At 58.8% G+C, this 19,584-nt stretch overlaps 11 protein-coding genes across 11 annotated transcripts; 7 read left to right on the forward strand and 4 right to left on the reverse strand.

The window, feature by feature from the left end:
- Positions 1-52: 52 nt before the first annotated feature.
- On the reverse strand, positions 53-1,168 carry OT_ostta09g01090 (Glutamine cyclotransferase; the record flags this gene model as incomplete). The annotated part of the gene is made up of 1 exon (XM_022983298.1): positions 53-1,168. One exon carries the CDS (start codon positions 1,166-1,168, stop codon positions 53-55), a length of 1,116 nt encoding a protein of 371 aa, XP_022839576.1.
- A 61-nt stretch (positions 1,169-1,229) lies between these two features.
- OT_ostta09g01100 (Aldehyde dehydrogenase, C-terminal) lies at positions 1,230-3,086 on the forward strand (the record flags this gene model as incomplete). The annotated part of the gene is made up of 1 exon (XM_022983299.1): positions 1,230-3,086. One exon carries the CDS (start codon positions 1,230-1,232, stop codon positions 3,084-3,086), a length of 1,857 nt encoding a protein of 618 aa, XP_022839577.1.
- A 60-nt stretch (positions 3,087-3,146) lies between these two features.
- OT_ostta09g01110 (unnamed product) lies at positions 3,147-4,925 on the forward strand (the record flags this gene model as incomplete). The annotated part of the gene is made up of 1 exon (XM_003081057.1): positions 3,147-4,925. The coding sequence occupies one exon, from the start codon at positions 3,147-3,149 to the stop codon at positions 4,923-4,925; it is 1,779 nt and encodes a 592-aa protein (XP_003081105.1).
- A 180-nt stretch (positions 4,926-5,105) lies between these two features.
- OT_ostta09g01120 (Nucleotide-binding, alpha-beta plait) lies at positions 5,106-5,858 on the reverse strand (the record flags this gene model as incomplete). Its single annotated transcript, XM_022983300.1, has 1 exon — positions 5,106-5,858. The coding sequence occupies one exon, from the start codon at positions 5,856-5,858 to the stop codon at positions 5,106-5,108; it is 753 nt and encodes a 250-aa protein (XP_022839578.1).
- A 415-nt stretch (positions 5,859-6,273) lies between these two features.
- Positions 6,274-8,862, reverse strand: OT_ostta09g01130 (unnamed product; the record flags this gene model as incomplete). The annotated part of the gene is made up of 2 exons (XM_022983301.1): positions 6,274-8,602; positions 8,726-8,862. 2 exons carry the CDS (start codon positions 8,860-8,862, stop codon positions 6,274-6,276), a joined length of 2,466 nt encoding a protein of 821 aa, XP_022839579.1.
- A 636-nt stretch (positions 8,863-9,498) lies between these two features.
- On the forward strand, positions 9,499-10,992 carry OT_ostta09g01140 (unnamed product; the record flags this gene model as incomplete). Its single annotated transcript, XM_022983302.1, has 1 exon — positions 9,499-10,992. The coding sequence occupies one exon, from the start codon at positions 9,499-9,501 to the stop codon at positions 10,990-10,992; it is 1,494 nt and encodes a 497-aa protein (XP_022839580.1).
- A 371-nt stretch (positions 10,993-11,363) lies between these two features.
- On the forward strand, positions 11,364-13,211 carry OT_ostta09g01150 (SNF2-related; the record flags this gene model as incomplete). The annotated part of the gene is made up of 1 exon (XM_003081060.2): positions 11,364-13,211. The coding sequence occupies one exon, from the start codon at positions 11,364-11,366 to the stop codon at positions 13,209-13,211; it is 1,848 nt and encodes a 615-aa protein (XP_003081108.2).
- A 271-nt stretch (positions 13,212-13,482) lies between these two features.
- On the forward strand, positions 13,483-15,060 carry OT_ostta09g01160 (unnamed product; the record flags this gene model as incomplete). Its single annotated transcript, XM_022983303.1, has 1 exon — positions 13,483-15,060. The coding sequence occupies one exon, from the start codon at positions 13,483-13,485 to the stop codon at positions 15,058-15,060; it is 1,578 nt and encodes a 525-aa protein (XP_022839581.1).
- Positions 15,061-15,237: 177 nt separating this feature from the next.
- Positions 15,238-16,791, forward strand: OT_ostta09g01170 (EF-Hand 1, calcium-binding site; the record flags this gene model as incomplete). The annotated part of the gene is made up of 1 exon (XM_003081061.2): positions 15,238-16,791. The coding sequence occupies one exon, from the start codon at positions 15,238-15,240 to the stop codon at positions 16,789-16,791; it is 1,554 nt and encodes a 517-aa protein (XP_003081109.2).
- Positions 16,792-16,978: 187 nt separating this feature from the next.
- OT_ostta09g01180 (2',3'-cyclic-nucleotide 3'-phosphodiesterase) lies at positions 16,979-17,626 on the forward strand (the record flags this gene model as incomplete). The annotated part of the gene is made up of 1 exon (XM_022983304.1): positions 16,979-17,626. One exon carries the CDS (start codon positions 16,979-16,981, stop codon positions 17,624-17,626), a length of 648 nt encoding a protein of 215 aa, XP_022839582.1.
- Positions 17,627-17,680: 54 nt separating this feature from the next.
- Positions 17,681-19,423, reverse strand: OT_ostta09g01190 (unnamed product; the record flags this gene model as incomplete). The annotated part of the gene is made up of 1 exon (XM_003081063.2): positions 17,681-19,423. The coding sequence occupies one exon, from the start codon at positions 19,421-19,423 to the stop codon at positions 17,681-17,683; it is 1,743 nt and encodes a 580-aa protein (XP_003081111.2).
- Positions 19,424-19,584: the final 161 nt, after the last annotated feature.

The following is a 19,584-nucleotide window of genomic DNA, read 5'->3' on the forward strand; positions in this document are numbered from 1 at the left end:
TTCATCAATGAAGTGAAATGTTCGTAACAACAACGCGTCTATGAAGAATCTACTAAGGGTATCCGTACTGTGGTAACGAGCTCGGGGGCCAACATATCGCGCGAGTCGCTCGAAGATTCTCCGCAGAGTCCACGGCGGATTCGAGAAGTTTAACTTCAAAAGTCGCGGGCCATAACTTTCCGGTGACGTGTAACGCATCATTCGCCTCGTCGTAGGCGATCCCGTTCATAACATCACCTCGTCCATTGTTCGGCTGTGATTCTTTCAAGCCTTTTAGATTGATCCATGCGGTGACTACGCCAGTGGAGGGATCGATCCTCGCCAGACAAGGACGCTCAAGGATGTTCGCGTACAGTTCGCCGCCCACCGTCTCCAGCTCGTTCGCGAAGCGTACGGGTCGATCGCCGTCCGTTATGGTCATCGAACGCTTCAGCTCCAATACATCACCGTCTTTTCGCGGAAGCGTGAGGACGTGAAGCTTATCACTTCCGTCCGTGACGTAGAGCTCGCCTCCGAGCTCCGCGGCGCCCCACCCATCGGACAACGGCGTCGTGAACGTCCCCGTTTTTCGTAGCGTCCCCTCCGCGCCGACCTCGTAAGAGAATCCTCGATTACTCTTCCACGAGATGACGTGCACGTCGCTCCCCGAGCGCGCCAATCCCTCCGCGAACACGTCGTCGATTTCCTCCCGCGCCAAGAGCTCTCCGCTCGCCGCCTCCGTCACGCGAACCGTCGATTTCCCTCTCGTCGCTCCCGTGCTCTCGCACAGCATCCCGTCGCCACAAAACGTCAACCCTTGCGTAAACGCATCCGGGTCGTGCGCCGTCGTTCGCACGATGTCGTACCCGAACACCCTCGGTCGACCGCTCGCGCTCCGTCCCGACGCCGCGCCCAGCGCGACGCGCGTCCTCCCCCCCCGTCGCCCCGACGCGTCTCTTCCGACCATCGTCCGCGCGAATGTGATCGCGCACGCGATCACCGCGACGCCCGCGATCGCGCGCGCGATCTCGCGCGACGCCCGTCCGCTCGTTGACGATTCCCCGCTCGAGCGCGACCCATCGCCTTCGTCGCGTTTCGTCCCTCGCATCGCGCCGTTCCCGCGACGCCCGCGCGCGACGTCGCGCGCCATGAGTCTCTCGCGCTCTTCCGATTCCGCCTCGCTCGGCATGCTCGACGCGTCGCGACGTGAGGTGTGGACACGTTCGCGCGTCATCGATCGACGCGCGGTCATGTCCCTCGTTCGCGTCCTCACGGGCCACGTGCGCGTCGCGCTCGACGCGACGAACGCGCCCGAGATCGCGCGCGAGATCGCGCGCGTCGCGGTGACGACGATCGAGCAGAGACACGCGTGGACGGCGGTGATCGCGATCGCGATCGTTTTGCGAGTGCTACTCGTCGAGCGCACGCCGAAGATCGTCGTCGCGCTCACCGAGGAAGAGGCGTCGTGCGAGGGAGATGCGTTGACGTTTGATCCATCGGGCGCGTGGCCGACGAAGACGGTGCCGTGTTACGACCCGGGGACGATGAGACGGCTCGGGCCGGACGTCGAGGCGATGAGCGCGGAGGAGGTTCGCGCGCGGATTCGGAGAGCTTCCGAGGCGCAGAAAGAGTGGGCGAAAAGCAGCTTTGCGACTCGAAGAAAATTACTTCGAGTGATCCAGAGGTTCATTCTGGAGGAGCAGGATTCGATTTGTCGCGTGAGCGCGCGGGACAGCGGGAAGCCGCTCGTGGACGCGGCGTTCGGGGAGGTTCTGGTGACGCTCGAGAAGATTCGGTGGCTGTGTAACGAGGGTGAACAGTGGTTAAAACCCGAATCGCGGTCGAGCGGGGCGATGATGTTTTATAAGAAGGCTCGAGTGGAGTATCATCCGGTTGGCGTCATGGGGGCGATCGTGCCGTGGAACTATCCGTTTCACAACGTCTTCAATCCGTTGGTGGCGAACCTGTTTGCGGGCAACGCGCTAGTGGTCAAGGTGAGCGAATACGCGACATGGAGCTCACAGTATTACGGACGCGTCATCGACGCCGCGCTCGATGCCGTCGGTGCTCCTAGAGACTTGGTGCAAATCATCACCGGGTATGGTGAGGCTGGTAACGCACTCGTCACTGGCGGTTGCCAAAAGGTGGTCTTCGTCGGGTCGACTGGAATCGGACGCAAGGTTATGGAAGCGGCGGCGAAGACGCTCACGCCCGTCGTCTTAGAACTTGGTGGTAAGGATCCGTTCATTGTCTGCGCCGACGCCGATTTGAAGCAGTGCGTTCCGATGGCGCTTCGCGGTGCGTTCCAATCTTGCGGTCAGAACTGCGCGGGCGCGGAGCGATTCTACGTCCACGAAAAGATCCACGATAAATTCTTGGGCAAAGTGGTGGATTCGGCGAAGAAGCTTCGCCAAGGTTGGGCTCTGAGCCCTTCAGTGGACTGCGGCGCAATGTGCATGCCAAAACAGGCGCAGTACGTTCAATCGCTCATCGACGACGCCGTTGCGCGAGGTGCAATCGTGCATGTTGGCGGAAAGATTGAGCTTGGCGCGCAGGGTGGTCAGTTCTACCCGCCGACGGTCATCTCTGGCATCACGCACGACATGCGCATCGCGCGCGAGGAAGTCTTCGGTCCGGTGCTTGCCATCGTCAAGACGAAGAGCGACGAAGAGTCGATCGCTCTCGCCAACGACTGTGATTTCGGTCTCGGCTCGAATGTTTTCACCCGCTCGACCAAACGTGCAGAGTTCTTGGGTAAACAGCTCGAAGCTGGCATGACGTCCATCAACGACTTCTGCTCGACGTACATGGCGCAGTCTCTTCCGTTCGGCGGCGTCAAGGAGTCGGGATTCGACCGCTTCGCTGGTATCGAGGGTCTCCGCGGGTGCTGCGTCCCCAAATCCGTCGTTGTCGACAGATTCCCGCTCCTCATGAAGACGAACATCCCGCCGCCGCTGTGCTATCCAGTGGCGGACAACGCGTTCGCCTTCTGCAAAGCCTTGGCTCGCATGTTCTTCGGTCTCTCCCTCGCCCAGCGCTTTGGCGGTCTTCTCGCCCTCGCCAAGTGCTTCTTACTCCCGAGCAAGACGTACACGAAGTACGATTGATTGTAAAATCGACTCGCTTCGCTTCGCCCCTCACACGCCGGCGCGTCGTCTCACCTAGCCATGTCCCGCAGACCCTTTCCAGGCGCCCCCACGTCCCGCCGAACCGCCCGCGGCGGGATCACGACCACCGTCGTCACCCTCTTCATCGCCGGCGTCGTGTACGGACTCGTGAGAGAGCGCGTGACGCCGGATTACTCGCCCGATCATATTCAACGACCTAGGAACGGACATCTCTTTCCTTCCGCGCACGTCGACGACGGCGGACTCGACGGCGAGGCGTACGTCCGAGAGCGCCTGGCGGAGAAGATCCACGAGCACGAGAAAGAGGAGGGTGAGCGAAGACGAGCGCGCGAGAGGGAGGGAGCGAAGATGACGAAGACGAAGACGAAGACGAAGACGACGGCGACGGAGCGACAGACATCGAGCCATTCGCGGACGTCCGTGAGCGAGAAGAAGAAGGTGATTCCGTCGAACGCAATCGTAAGGAGCGATGTAGCGCAGTGGGATGGGTACGAGGCGGATGAGTGGAGACGAATTCGAGACGCGGAGGCGCCGGATGACGAGTGTCACGAGTTGCCGCTGAGCGATTACTGGGGACCGTCGCCTGTGGGCACAGCGAGTGACGTCGGTGCGGTGAAGAGCGCGCGCGATTGCTGTGAGACATGCAAGAAGACGGCTGGATGTCAGTTTTGGAGGCACGATCCCGTGAAACCGAGCGAGTGCTACACGGGCAAGCTGATGAATGATTATCTGCCGCCGATGTACGGAGAAGAACACAAAAAGTTGACAACGACGGGCGTGTTGTATCCAAAGATACCGAAGTACGACGCCGAGAGCACTGATTTGAAGACATGTCTGCATACCATGATCACGAGTAACGGCGCGGCGTACATGAACTGGCAGACTCGAGTCTTCTACCAGACGTGGAAGAAAGCTGCAAGCGAGAAGGATAGCATCCTGAGGCACTTCACGCGAATATTACATCGAACGACGGATGATGAGCTGATGGGTATGATTCCAACATGGCGCGCCGTTCCAACGCATGCAGAGTGCGACACCTTTTGTGACTACGCCGTGAAGGACCGCGCACGTGCGATTGCGGATTGGATGAAAACGGATGACTCCAAGAGATGCTCGCACATCCTCATGGCGGAGACGGATTATCTGTTTATTAGAAGTCCTCCGCCGAGCGTTCTTCTCTCAAAGGGTTACTCGTACGGCTTTCTTTTCGGATATATCGTGCCGTCTCATCCCACCGCGAAGAACGCGTCAAAGGTCCTTCACGACGAGGAGAAAGACGGACCTTTGCGGGAGGTATATCAGACGGGGAACGCTCCGCAATCTATTCATAGAGACGACTTAGAGCGCGTCGCCCAGGTGTGGGCGGAGAAGGTTGAGCTTGGCGAGACGAGTGACGTGGTGAAGAAAGATTTCGGTTGGGTGCGCGACATGTACGCCTGGTCCTTCGCGGCGGCAGCGGTGCGACCGAAGCTGCATTTCGAGCTACCACCGGTGCCGTTTCAGAAGCTAGTGATTCAACCGCCGGCGGACATCACAATTGGTCAGGCTTCGCTGATGCACTATACGTGGGGTGCCATCGTGAGCGATAAGGATGATAAAAAGCTGTGGTCATTCGACAAACGGGAGTACCAGGGAAGGTGGGACTCGCTGAGGAAAATTGAAACGCCTCCTCCGTGGGAAGCAGAGCGAGGATTCAAGCTCCAAGATGGTAAGGTAATGCAGGAGTCGCAGTATAAGATATTGCAAGAGATGATTGAGATTTTCAACTCAGCCATAGACGTCATCTTGACGAACGACGCGGCGAAAAAGACGAGTTAGAGACTTTTCTAATTGTGCCAGTACCGGTCGTCTTCGGCAGCATGAAGCATTGTAAACTATTACATCAACAAACAAAATCGTCGCCGTAAGTTTAGTAGGATGAACGCTAATAAGTTGTGTTACTATACACTTCACTCCTCGTCGTTATTTCCAAAAACATTAAATTTTTCTTGCTGCGGCTCAGTTGGACGTGGCGATGTTCACTCGCAGAACGCGACCGTCAACATCTTGACCGTTGAGCTGCGCAACAACTTCATCGGCCTCAGTGGTGTTACTCATGGTAACGAATCCAAATCCACGGGAGCGCCCAGTGTCTCTGTCGGTGATCAATCGGCTGTCTTCGACAGAACCGAACTCGCTGCAAAGATCCTGCAAGTCGTATTGGTCCATCCCCCAAGAGAGGTTACCGAAGTACACTCGGCGACCCTCCGCCTGATCAAAATCCCGTCGTTGCCGCGGCATTCTCATCGGTCGTTCACCACGTTCGGCCTGCGCCTGCGCCTTCGAGACTCGAAGCTCCCGTCCGTCGACCTCTCGCCCATTCAGCGCCGCGCTCGCGCGTTCGACGTCCTCTTCGTTGTTCATGCTCACGAACGCGAACCCGCGCGAACGCCCGGTCTCGCGATCCTTCATCACGCTCGCGTCTCGCACGTCAAACTCCGAAAAGAGTTCGGCGAGGGATTCGTCAGTGACGCCCCAGCTCAGGTTCCCCACGTACACGCGGTGCTCATCCTGGCGTCCGCCCGCGCCGGCGCCGTCTTCGTCGCCCGCCTCAGCGACGACGGAGAATCCACGAACGAGTCCTTTTTGCATCAACGCGCTTCTCAAAGGCGCTCTGTGCACGTCGCGCACGTTGCACTTGGCAGAATTCAAGGCGCCGCCGATGACTCGCGGGGCGAGCGCGCTCGAGGCGATCAACGACGCGCCGTGCATCGCGCGAGCGTTCGCGTGGATGTTCGTGCGCGCGGAAGCGAGCGGGAGTTTGGTTTTGATCGCTCGGGAGATCGAGTTGAGCGACGAGCTCGCTCGACGCATCGGCGTGCGGGGAGTGAGGGGCGCTCGCGAACAGGCGCGTAGGTTATCAAAGTATCTGGGCCGAGGCTTCGCGCCTACCTGGAGCGCAGAGCAAGTGAAGTGAAGAGGGCTCCATCGCTGCTCTCGAGGGCGTTGATGGCGAACTAAGTGGCCATGTATAGCGATTGAAAGATATTGTTCACATTACAACGCCCGCGTAAGCGCCGCGGGATGATACTGTGCTACTGAAATGTACAAGCTGCTTGCTAAGTCGCCCGAAGTCGCTCGTATCTCCCAGCGAGCGACGAGTCGGGCGAGCAAAGACGGAGAGATTCTAGGCACCGATGGTTCGGTTCACGGATTTCTTGAGAGCTGCCATGAATCCAGGCGTTGAGCTCTCGTCTTTGCCGCTCGCGTGCTTGTTCACAGCTCTTCGATTCCGTTGCGGCCATCCCGGCGAACGCAAGGAGTTGTCGACATCTAACGCTTCGCGCTCATCCATCTCACATCGTTTCGACGTGCTGGGAGCGTTCTCGAAGTTCACGTCGTTGCTAAAGTGCACTAAGTTTCTCGTTTTACGCTTGATGCTTTCTGGATCCGAAGCAACGTGCTTCGGGGGAGGAGGAACTTTCACTGGGCGAAAGTGACCCGACAACCGTGCAGCCTTGGCCGCTCGATCGTTCGCTTTCTCAGCCGCATCGTCGACGATTTCAGGAACGGAAGCCATTCTGGGTAGTCGGATTTTCTGTGCGTTGCGCGTATTTCGACGATTATGGCTCTGCAAACCATTCGCTCCCGACACAGTGTTCCTCGCGTTCGGAGACGCGAATCCGATAGCATCGTCCTCTTCGTCGCTACCTTCCAGAGGCTCCCCACCTCGGCCGACAGGCGACGCGAAGAACAAACGAACAGGGGCAACACCACTCGGCGAGACCTGTAAACTGCGAGCGACGCGGGCTGGGGCAACCTGTGGCGCCACGTCAGTTGCTTCCGCTCCGTGCGCCGGAGCGACAGCTGTCGATGGCTCCACTTCGGCCCGCACACTCGCATTCTTCGCCTCGGTGTCGGTCAAAACGTCCGCATTGTCGCGCTGCAGCGCAGGTTTTGCCTCAGAATTGCTGCGGGTCGTGCGCCGCGTGGATGCGGCCTGTGCGGATGCAAAAATTGAATTCAGGAACTGCGTCGTAGGCGTCGGCTCCCCCGTCGCCACAACTTTCCGCGTCGAGCGCGTAAAAACCTTTGATTCCGTCTTCTTTCTGAAATCGGCTGGCGTTTTCCCAAACGTCATGGTACCGAGGGAATCGAGACCCAAAAGCGACGGGAGACTTCCTGAGGAGGTGATGTTCGGAAGCAAGGCTGGAGTGAATCTGAAGGCGCCACCCATGCCCGTCGTCGGAGGCGGCATAGCCATGGCATCCTGCGCGGCGGTTCTCGCAGCGCCGGGAGTGCACACATTCGGTAGATCCGACGTGTTGAGCGCGTCGTTCATGATTTCCGGAGCACCGAGATATTCAGGAGTGCCGAAGATACCAGCAAACGCAGGCACAGCACGCTGCTCATCCGGAGGTGTTCCGAGCGGCGAACCCATGATGAAGTTGAACGGTAGGTCTTGATCTTGGGATTCGGGCGCGGGCATGCCCATCGCCTCTTGCATTGATGGATCAAACCCAAATCCAAGTGCCTCGTAAGGGACGGGCACAGTGTTGCGCTTAGACTTTGTGGCACCGGACATCTTAGCGCGCTTTGATTGCGCTGGCACAGGCATCGCCGTTCGCTTGCCCGCCGCACCCTGCCTGACTGTGTTGGTATTGTTTTGCAGAGGTTTTCGGGTAGTCTGCTGGGAGGCATCCTCGGAGCGTCGATCGCGCGCCTTATCCAGACTCGGTTTACCAGGCGGCGGTGGGCACATCGCCTTGAAGTGCTCGCGCAACTCTTCCTCGTTCTTCATCGCGTTTTGCTCCCAACCAGTCCATGACTCGCTCAGCCCACAACGCACACGCATCGCTGCAGCGCCCTTGGGCACGTCGTTGTTGGCCAGTACGCGAATCGGACCAGATACGCCGCTTCCCAAAAGCTGTTGCGAATCGCGCTCGAAGACGCCGAACAACAAACGAAACGTCTTGCACTTGTTCGGGCCAAGCGTACACACGTGGTTGCTTGCTTCATCGATCGAGATGAAGAGGTTACGCGTATCCTTCCACTTGTCCTCCGCCTGCGGTTTCGCGACGGGTGCCGAGTCTTGCTGAGCCGCGCTCTTTTGCGTTCGGCCTTGCTTCCCAAACCTCTGAATCGCGCTCAAAATCGGGCCCTCGCAACCCTTAGCACACGTTTGTCGCATCACGGGCACCCACGTGTACCCTCGACCGTCACTCAGGCCCTTCTTCCCGTTCGCATCTCGCTCGCGCTGCGGCTCCGAGTACACCAAGTACACGACTGCGCGCGCGACGACGCCATTATACAGTTTAAGCTCGTACTCGAGGGCGGAGTCCCTGAACTGCACCGGAACATCTGCTTTGAACGCCGTCTCCGTGGCCTCGAACACCCTGACCCCGGGATTATCAGCCTCGGCATCCCCGCGCGCGCGCTCCAAATTTTTTCCCAGCCGTTCAAACGACAGCTCGACTTGGTTGTAGCTTCGCTTCTTCTTGCCGAGCTTGTACGCCCTGCGAATGCGCGCGAAAACGCGTCGATGAAACTATCGTCAGTCTTTCCGCGCACTTCACACATCCCTAAACGTCTCGCGCGCGTCGATACAGTCCAAAGCGTCCATAGCTGTCTGCACGCACCGAACCTCGTGCTTCGTCGCGTCGTCCTCTCCGCGCTCGCTCTCCGCGCGCTCATCCCCGCCGACGGCGTCCAGCGTCGATATCGGCACGCAAAGAAATGTATGCTCGACGTCCACGCCGTTCGACCGCGCCTGCATCGCGGACGACGCGCGCGGGGCGCGCGCGGGCATCGTTCGCTCGAATCCGCCGTCAACGATTGAATTCCCGTCCTCGTCGACGATTGTATCCTCGTCGCGCCGCCGACGCGCGCGGTGCGACGCCTCGAAAACGACTCGAAATATCGATCAAAACGCGTTCGATCGAACGTCGCCCTCCCTCGGCGCGCGCGGGATCGCCGTGCGCGCGTGTCGACGCGACGAACGCGCGCGAGAGTGCCGTTCGCCCCGACCGCGGCCGCGGCTGTCTCTCGGGCGTTCGAATTTTCACCGCGTCCGCGATGTGTCTTTTTCACGTCCACGCGTGCGTACTCTGGGTGTTTTTGGACGATGTATGCGTCCTCTGCGCATCGCCCGAGCGCGCGCGCGCGACATCGCCGCGCCGTCGTCGCGCGGCTCGCCCGTTCGCGCGACGTGCGCGACGCGCGCGCGAGGACGACGCCGGCGGCGGCGGATGACGCCGAAGACGCGAAATATCCTCACCGCGCTCTGCGCGCTGATCTCGTGCGGGATCTTCGCGAACGGCGTGACGGGGTACGACGACCCCGGGGCGCGCGCGCGCGGTGGGGGGCGACGCGTCGCGCACGCGTGGTGGCGACCGACCGGGGCGTGAGGGCGATGTCGCCCACCGCTCGCGCGGCGGTGACCGCGGCGTCGTCGACGACGGCGTCGTTGGAGGCGGTCTCGGACGACGTCCTGCGGGAGATCTTGATTCTCGCGGTGAGGAACGGAAAGGAGGGTGGTCGGGGGGCGAGCGTCGCCGCGGCGTTGACGTGCGTCTCGCGTTCGTTTCGACGCATCGTCGAGGGCTCGTACGAAGAGTTTTACGAACGCGTCGATCTCAGTCATGGGTTTTGTGCGCCCACGGATGCGAGAATTCGAGCGTGGGCGAAGAGAGGGGTGTTCAAGGGCACGAAGGAGTTGAACTTGGCCGGCTGTCATAAGCTCACCGACGCGACGCTGAAGACGATCGGAACATCGTGCGAAGCGCTCGAATGTCTCACGCTGAGCGGAGGTTCATTTACGAAAGACGCTTTCGGGATGTTATGTGGAAGTGCTTTAAGCGAGCCGCCAGCGCTACCTAAGTTAAGGTCGTTCACCTTTGACATCACGACGCCGAAGATGACTCCGAAGCAAGCGATGGGCGAAATATCACGGTTCATTCATGAATACCGTGACACGTTGGAGGAGATACGCATAGGACGAGAAGCACCGTACTCACCCGCCGAGCGACGAGCATTTTCGCAAGGCGCGGGTAGTTTTTTTGAGCGCGTAACCGAATGCACTCAGCTGAGAAAACTTGACTTGACCAACTGCGGCGAAGACGTACGATTTCCGCTCTTCGACTTACAGCGGAGTTGCCCGTTGTTGGAAGAACTAAAGCTCAACGGGTTCGGTGGTGACGCGGGCTGGCACGTATCCGGACGCATGGAGGAAGATTTCGACGAAACGTGCTTTCAGTCCTTGCGCGTCCTTGAAGTCGCGGTTTCAATGGAGACGACGAGCATTGGACACAGATACGGTAACAGCAACGTCAACGACGAGACGCTTCTGTTGTTCCTGTACGGCTCCATTGAGACGATCGAGACGCTCGATATCACGGGGTGCACGCAACTTGGAGACTGGAGAAACGTCGTCTGGGACCGCCTTCCACTTGCGCTGAGAACGTTCAAGTGTGCACGAACGCGGCTTTCATCCGACGATGCCGCCGTCTCCCATGTCCTCTCTCAGTTATGTCCATCGCTCGAAGTACTCGAGCTCGGATGCGTCGGCGCGAACGCCACGAGCGTCACCGACGCCGCGTTCACCGAAATCCTCCACCTCGACGGTCCGACGTTACCCTTGCGCGTTTTACGCGCTCCTGGCTCGGCGCTCACAGCGGAGACGCTTCGGGCGATCGTCGCCCCCGAATCGAGGTTCAAAAACCTCCATGCGATCGATCTCGCCGCATGTCGGTCACTCCCTCGAGAGATTCGACGAATCTCCCTGGACACGTTTCCGCTCGAAAACATCCGAGCCGTTCGCGCCTTCCTCGGCTCGCAGTCCTCGGAACCCGACGACATCGTCGTTCGTGACGACGCCCCGACGCGCGCTCGAAAACGTCGACGATAATCTCGCGCGTCTCTCGAGGTAGAAAACCGCTTCACCGACCCTCGTCCACGAAAATATCACCATCGAAAGCCCTATCCAGAGATCTGACTCAGATTTTTAGAGATCTCCACCACACTTTGAGTCACGAATGGTGAAATACCCCCTCTACACGAAATCGCTTTTTCTGCGGCGCAAAAGCCGCTTTTTCCCGGTGCAGCGCGTCTCGTCGTCACTGGGCGCCTCCGTCGGCGTCGCGGTCGGCGACGCCTCGCGCGCGGCGACGCGCGGGCGCTCGAATCGGCACACTTTGTGGTTTTCACAGCCTCGTCGTCGCGAATTCGCGTTCGCGCGTCGACGTCGGGAGAAAACTTCGAATTGCGCGGGTAACCGCCATGCCGCGAACGGGCGCGGCGCGAGGACAACCCGCGCCCGAGCGTCGCGCGCGCGCGTCGAGCGGGCGATCGAGCTCGGGGAACGGGAGCGATAAATCTTCCGATTCCGATTTGCTCACCAGGGGGTCGAAGGAGGCGAAGGAGCGACGAAGAACGGGCGGACAGAGGGCGAGGCAGGGTGCGCGGAAGGACAGTGGTTCTGGGTCTGCGGGATCGGGATCGCGGAGCGATGGGAGCGCGGAGGGTCGGAGAGACCGCGAAGGTCGAGTGACGATCGATTCACAGCGAATGAAGCGTCGCAGGAATGATCGAAGGGGGACCGAAAGTACGAAGCGAGCGACGCCGCCGGATGGAAGTCCTAAGAACGTGAGCGACGATGACGCGAACGATGGCGGACGACTGTCGCCAAGCGAGGCAGACGAGACTGTGACTGGGGATTTCGCTGTGCGGTGTCTCGAAAATGCAATGAGTGAGGGATTACAGCCGTGTAAGATCTTTGGACGGCGAAAGCGAGACCGAAAGACGGAGTACATCGTGCGATGGGAGGGAAAGGCGCACATCGCCAACACGTGGGTGCGAGGCGAGCAGTTACGGAGCACTCATCCCGAGCTCGTGGCGGATTTTGACGCCGAGTACGCGGACAGAAACGATGTTGTCTTGGTAAAACGCGACTGGTTGATTCCTCAACGCGTCGTAAACGTAACCGGGATACCGCCGTCGACGCAACTCCTCGTGAAGTGGTGGGGTTTACCCTACGTCGACTGCACGTGGGAGAAGCTCGACGGGCACAGCCTCTTACCCGACTTGCTTGAGCGTTACATTCAGTTCGATCACGAGAACTTGGGACGTTCGTATACAGCTCCGACGAAGACGGCACACATCGAACCGTACGAGCCGTGTCGCATCATGCAGTCTGTCACGAAGTGGATGTTGGCAACGTGGCTCGAGAACGAAGGCGTTTGCTTTGTAGATAACTCTCCTCAGAGTAGACACGTGGAGGTGGCGGCGGCCTTCGTGAGCGAGCGGAAATGGAAGCACACCAAATCGGCAACGACTCTAATCATTGTTGGAGAGCACGATCTCAATCACTGGTGCCGACAGTTTGCTCGCTATGCACCGGGCGTCAACGTCGTCGAATATGGTGGATCCGCGACGTGCCGAGCAACAGTCCAGCAACATGAGTGGTCTTTTGGCGGACTCGTTTCGGGCGACGAGACACTCCCACAGCCGCGGTTCAACGTACTCCTCACGACGTATTCCACCGCCATGCTCGACATCGTTCTCCTGCGACAAATCGTATGGGACTCAGTAATCTTGTATGACGGCTCACCGATGCTCAGCGCAGAGGCGAGCTCGCTCATGGCTCGACTCGGCACGCTGAAGTCGCCCCATCGCGCGCTCATGTTCAAGTCTGCGAATTTCAGTGAACTTCACATCACGCTGAACATCCTAGATTTTCTGAAAAGATCGCCGGAATCGATGAGAAATCTTGAGTCGAGACTACTCAACATCTCGCGCGAGGAGGCATGCATGCAAACTGCCGCTCTTCTCGCCGTCGTGACCATGGACTATCAATTCTGCGAAGAAGCATTAAAGAATCAGGAGTCTTTGAACGGGGAGAACGTGTGCATGGGCACGCTTCACACTGCTCGACTTCTTGAGCTCTCGGAGATAGTCTTGGCAAGCAAAACCGCAAAGAACAACGAGGCGGATTCGACACCCGTTAAAGATAAGGACCGAGTATCGGTCTTCCCGGAGTCTTTCGATTTCTCATCACAGAGGTACCTAGGGTTCCTACATCAGCTCCAAGCCCTGCACAATCTATATCGCTCGCCGGTCGAATCTTAAATTTGTTCCGAGCGACAATTTTGCATGTTGAGGCGGCTGCTCATCGCTGCGCTCGCTCATTTATTTCTATTTTTGTGGCCGTGGCGCCACGTCAGGCAACGGAACCTAGCATTCCCTACCTGCACAAAACGTCACGTATCACGTTCGGGCGCTTCCGATTCATAGCCGCAAATTCTTCACTAGAACCACATTCGCCGAATTTTTTTTCAATAGCACCGAAACAGAGAGAACCAAAACCTCTTCTTCACTTCACGCTCGATCGCTTCGAACCATGCGCGCCGCTCGAGCTCAAGCGACGACGATGATGGTGGCGTCGTCGGCAACTCGATCGCAATACACGTCGCGTCGCGGCGTCGCCCATCGCCCACGCGCGCTCGCGCTCCGACCGAGCCCGGACGTCATCGCACCGTCGACGTCATCATCTTCCGACGACCCAGCGTGCACGGTCGTCGTCTTCGCCCCGGTCGACGAGGATTCGTTCATGCATTATCCTCCGGAACTCGTCGAGCGCGGACGATTCGAACGACGCGCGCCGAGCTTCGGAGAGGTGTTCGAACAAATGGGTCGCCGGGTCGGTTGGAGCGACGCAGACGGGAAAACGCTTGGATTGGAGGTCGTGTCGACGACGGCGAGCGAGGCTGAGATGATCGATAAGGCGAAGAAAGCGGACGTAGTGATCGCGATCGGGGTGCAGGACGAGGAGACGGCGTCGAGGGTTCGTCGTGCGGCGGCGACATGCGCGACGATGTGCGGGCTCGATTCGCCGCCGCTCGAGGCGGACGAGAGAATTTGCTTTAACGCGACGAGCGATTTGCGAAAGATACTGGCGAGGTTGACGCCGTGGAGTCAGGCGGCGAAGGATGTGCGTCTAATGGATCAGGCGAAGGAGCTGTATGAGCGAAAGAATCACTTGGACACGCTTGTGATGATTTTGCTCCTCGTGGACGCGAGCGGCTTTCGCGTGCCCGCAATGGATATCAATCAGGACATAACTCTCGGAAACGTCTGGTGCATCGCGTCAAACTGCAACAAGCAGCTCTTAGCTTGTTACAAAAATCCGCAGTGCAAGAAGTCTTTGGACTGCGTCGATGCATGCGGATTAACGGACCAGGTGTGCACTTACACGTGCATCAGGTCGTACCAGAATGACGAGTTCGAAAAACTCGCTCGTTGCATGCTCCACAAGCATAATTGTTTAGGTAACGATGCCAGGAGGCCGCAGTTACCGCAGGTTTTGCCTATGCAGACGTGGAGAGGCGAGCCGATGTCGCACGATGCAGCGGAGCGCATCATGCAAGGTTGGCTGGGACTCCCCGATGAAAAGGGTGAGCTGAGGAAGTTTAGTTGGTTGGCGGTGTCTGGTGAGAACCCCGCATACGACTTTTTTCCGTGCCAGTTCCAGATTTGGTACCGTGGCAAGGGCAGAAACGTGTTCTGGTACAACCCGGTGTTCAAAGTGAACACGCTCGACGGACGAACGGTGTGGCGAAGGTCTGACTATCGCTGCCGAAGAGCCGACTCGCCCGGGACGTTCATATTCTCCTTTATGGATAATGGCGTGACGAGTGAGGAGTACTGGCGCATCGTCGATGCCGCAGATGACCTTTCGTGGGCCCTGTACTACTATGCCGGCGCCGCCAAGTCAGCTGGTCAAAGTTACATAGGCGCCGTCTTAGCGACTCCCGACGGCAAGTGGCCATCCGACGCCGAGATGGCTCGCGTCGAGGACTCTCTCTGGCGCGGCTGCGGCATTAAAATTTGGGAGATGTGCCAAGTCGATAATTCTACCGCGTTCGACGGCGACGCACCTTTAGACCCCTTGCACGAACCGTATCTCATCGCGGACTAGGGGTGTATTACATTTGACGAACCTCGCGACAGCATACTCGCGCACGCCGAGATCGATCGCACGAGTCACGCCCCCATTGCATAGAAGGGTGTCCGTGGCCCCGTCCAGTGTCGCTCGACGCGATCGCACGAGTCCTCGGGCGCGTGAACGTCCCCGCGGCTCGACGCAGCCGGCTCGATGGGAGTCTGTTCCTCTCGCGCTGTCACCGCTCAGCGCGTCGGCGCGATGCTCCAAGAGAACCTAAGACTCGATCCAAAGAGTGAGCGAGATTTGATCCGGGCATACAGGCTGTTCAAGCGGACGGACACGAACGGGGATGGTAAAATTCAGAAGTCTGAATTCGCGAAGGCGTTTCGTCTGGACACGGACGTCTTCTTCGATCGATTGTTCGCACTGATTGACACCGATAACAGTGGCTATGTGGATTTCAGGGAGTTTGTGATCGTTTTAGCGGCTTTTCAGCTATCGAACGCGAGTGGGCGGGTTCGATTTGCGTTTCGGTTGATGGACCTGGACGACAGCGGCGCGGTGGACAAGGAGGAGTTTCGTGCGATGATTCAGGCCAGCGTGGGGATGTTTAGGACGCGGACGAAGGAGGGGCGAAAGCGTGCGGGAAAAAACGATTGGCGGGACAAGGCGCCGAAGGACATTTACGCGGCGTATAAGGATTTATTCGCAAAGCTTGATCGGTCGCCGGGCAAGGCTATCGGATATAACGACTTTGCGGACATGTGTGTCAAGTATCCGAAGTTATTTACGCCCGCAAATTACATTTGGAACACGCTTCGGCGATACGCGGTGCCAGCGGCGGAGCTCTGTAAGGTGATTGCGCGCGGTGGTCATCGAGCATTCTTTTACAATTCAATGCTGGAGCATGGGTGGCCAGGTGTAAAGTTCTCCGCGCCGCCGCTGGCGTTGGCTGACCGGAAGGTGTACATGCGCTCACTGAGTAATCTATTCAAACGCAAGGGCTCGGTAGTAGACAACGAAGACGCGCGAATGACTAACGATCGAGGAGGCGCCGCATCGAGGTCGTACGAACAAGATCACGACGCCGGACGTCGCTCGCGCAGTAGGCACTCGAACGCGGAGATGGGCTCACCCACGAAACATCGCGACGTGCATTACGGATCACAAGAAAACGAGTGTCGAGACGACCGTAGGTACGAGGCACGGCGTAGTGTACGAGGGTACCATCCAGAAGACCACGTTGAGCGTCGGCACAGTTTGGGTGTTCCTCGTACGGTTCGAGGAGCTGGATCGAACGACCCTGGACCAAGAGGTAGCTACTCCGCCCCCTATATACACAATCCTCCGCGACACGTGCCTCCGCAGAAGCCCAAGTTTGTGCGCCAATTTTCTTGGGGAAACGACGACCCCAACAGCGAGCTTGGGAGGCGAGAGCTCCTGGCGTCAAACTCTATTGAAAAAGCGTACAGAGAGGAGTACCCGGCCGAAGAGGAGCAAGAGTCCTGGTTGGACGACGACATGAGAGAATCCACGTCGAACCTTAAAGACAGAACGTTCGACAAGCAGGACTCGATCGATGAAATCTGGGAGGCTCTCCAGGCGTGTCCGAGCGCCAAGGCGGCGCAATACTACACCCCCGACGACTACGTCCCCGACGAGTACTACAAGCGCCTCGACGACGGCGTGTACTACAAAAAGAATTATGCCGCTAATACCGCCAGTGGGATTCGACCGCCCGTGTACCAACACGAGAGACAATGAGTCTCGATGTATAGACAGTGTGTCAACATTTGTAAAACGCGTTGCTCGTACCACACATTCCGGCACCTTTCGCCTCGCGACGCGTCTCCACGGGCGGTTCTATAATCACTAACGCTCTCATCGCGACGCTACGAACGTCTCGAACGCGTCGCAGCGGCCCGTGATCGTGGAGAGAAAACGATTCGCGATGCCGAGCTACTCACTCTGGGTCGAACCCGATTTCGTGCACTACGCTAGCGCGGTCGCCTTCATCGGGCGCACGGCGAAGCGGCACGCTTCCGCGCCGTTCTTCACTCCGCACGTCACTTTGGTCGGTGGCGTGGAGTTCGAGGGCGACGACCATGCGCTCGAGTGGTTCTGCGATCACGTGGAGGAGTTCGCCGGTGTGACACGAGCCATTGAGACGACGCAGTTAACTGAGTCTCGCGTCGTCGCCGAGTTATATCCGAAGAGTGTGGAGTGCGGGGAGAAAAGACACCAGTGCGTGTACGTCAAGATGGAAAAGACGGCGTCTTTGTTGCAGGGATTCAGGAAGGCTTGGTCGATTTTTGGTAAGGAAGTGACGGACGCCGACACAACGGCGTTCATGCCACACATGTCTCTGGCTTACGGCGTTGAAGACGCAGGAGCGCGGGAGGCGATCGCGGATGCGGCGCGCAAAGAACTGATTCGGTGGTTTGATGGCTCGGAGGCGCCGCACGCGAAGATGTCCATGCATTGTCTTTCGCTGTGGGCGACGGACACGGACGATGATTCGTGCGATTCCTGGCGGCGCATCTCTTGGGTCGAATTTGGGGGCGATGTGGACGATTCGGTTCATCCAACCGTAGAATAGCGTCATTAGCTTCATTCTGGTAAAGAATTACAACATTTCAGCGCCCGCTTGCGTTCACGAGTACGCGCCCAAGCGAGTCATGGCCTGCTTCAGTGCCGACTGATCCTTCACTGGGAGACTTCCGGAAGCGACATCTGTCACTTGCACCAAGTTCGCCAAGTCCACCGGCGTGGGATCGTATCCCAATGCTGCGAGAGACCATACGCACTTAACGAGCGATTTAGGTGAGAGGTTCTGCTTGGTCGTGTTCTGGGCGAGTACATCCAGCTGGGCGGCGGTGAGTTCCAACCCGAGTAAAGCAGAGCCCCACAATCCAAGCACAGCCGTTGCGGGCTGCAGCTTTGCACCCTCAGCCGCGTGAAGAATCAACTCGATGAGCGCCCTCGCATGTTCGATCGGAGGCGACCAGCGAATTCTACCGTAGGCGCACAAAAGCTTGGCGGCTTGTCCAGGAACCAAATCTTGGCTGCCGATGAACCGCTCGACGTACTCCTCAACCACTTCTTCTCCCGGATTCCAGCGAAGCACTCCCCAGGCGTGCATGATGATGATCAAGTTTTCATCGTCCAACTCATTCGCGCGCCCTTTCGCCATCTTTGCGAGGCCGACAAGCGTGGAATCTTGTGGCTTGTAGTTCACCTTGGCCAGAGTCCAAAACACCTTAGCGACAAGCTCGGCGTCGATGTCGCGCTTAGTCGCCACCGCGGCGCACAGCGCTTCATATGCCTCTGCGCCGAGCGTCGTTTTTCCCTCACCGACACCACCGAGGGAGCCAAGAGCCCAAAACATGGAGTCGATCGAGCCGATGTTCATCTTTCGAGCGCAACGTGGCACTTCCTTATCGATCGCGTTGATGAAAGCCGGTGATGGCTGGTGATTGAGCCTCGCGCACGCGTACATGCACATGGGCACATTCACGTGACTGTTCGCTCCACCCAAATTTTGCGATGCGAGTTGAATGAGCAGTGCGTCGATGACATCACCCTTGAGCTTACGACTTTCCATGCGTGCGAACGCCCACAGGACGTTACATGTAGCCGTATCGTCGAAAGCACGCAAATTCCTCGTGATGAAAGTCGTTGCCTCGCCAAGAAACTCCGCGCTCGGAACGTGATCAAGGTGCGCGAGACCGAGCATCATACCCGCGAACTCATCCGTTCTAAATTTATCCATCTGCCGCATCGTCGCCTCACACAGCGCCTCGAGCGTTGATTTTGGCGGCTTGTAGCGCAAGCGCCCAAAGGCATACGCCGCGTTACTCAACGACTGCGGCTTCACGCTCGCCCCGTGCTTCAAAACCTCGCGTTCGAGCCTCGATGCGAGCGCATTTAACGTATCCTGACTCGGTGTGTACCCAATTTTCGCGAAACTCCACGCGACATTCGCCAATCCGAACGCGTCGAACTCATTCATCCGGTCGCCCACCGTGGACGCGAGCGCCTTGAAACGCTCGTCCCTCGTCACCGCCTCCACGCGATCAAAATCCCTCGCATCCAACCTCGATGACGGCGATGAAAATTTCGCCACTCTGTGCAGCGCCGTCGCCGCGTGCACGGCGTCGAAGACCTCCAGATCCCTCTCGACCACTCGCAACGCGTCCTCCGCGCTCGACGCATTCGCGAGCTCCCTCTGAATCTCCCCTCCGCGTCCCCCACCGCCTCCCGAGCCTCTCGCCGCGGTGCGGACGCGCTGTCGTTCCTTACCGACCGTTCGTCGACTCGCTCGACCGCGCGCGCGGGCGTCACCGCGCGCGGGCGTCACCGCCGCCGCCGCCGCCGCCGCCGCCGCCGAATTCATCCTTCTTCGTTACCTCTCTCGCGCGACGCCCTCGATCGTCCGAGCGACGCGCGCGCGACGCCCTCAGAGTCACGTCTCTCGTTTCGCGCCGGGTTCGCGCGCTCGCTCGCGCGCGGCGCGAGGTGAAGTGACGACGATGCCGGCCGCGTCGGGGCGAATCG

Source organism: Ostreococcus tauri (genome assembly GCF_000214015.3).
Source record: "Ostreococcus tauri WGS project CAID00000000 data, contig chromosome 09, whole genome shotgun sequence".
NCBI lineage: Eukaryota > Viridiplantae > Chlorophyta > Mamiellophyceae > Mamiellales > Bathycoccaceae > Ostreococcus > Ostreococcus tauri.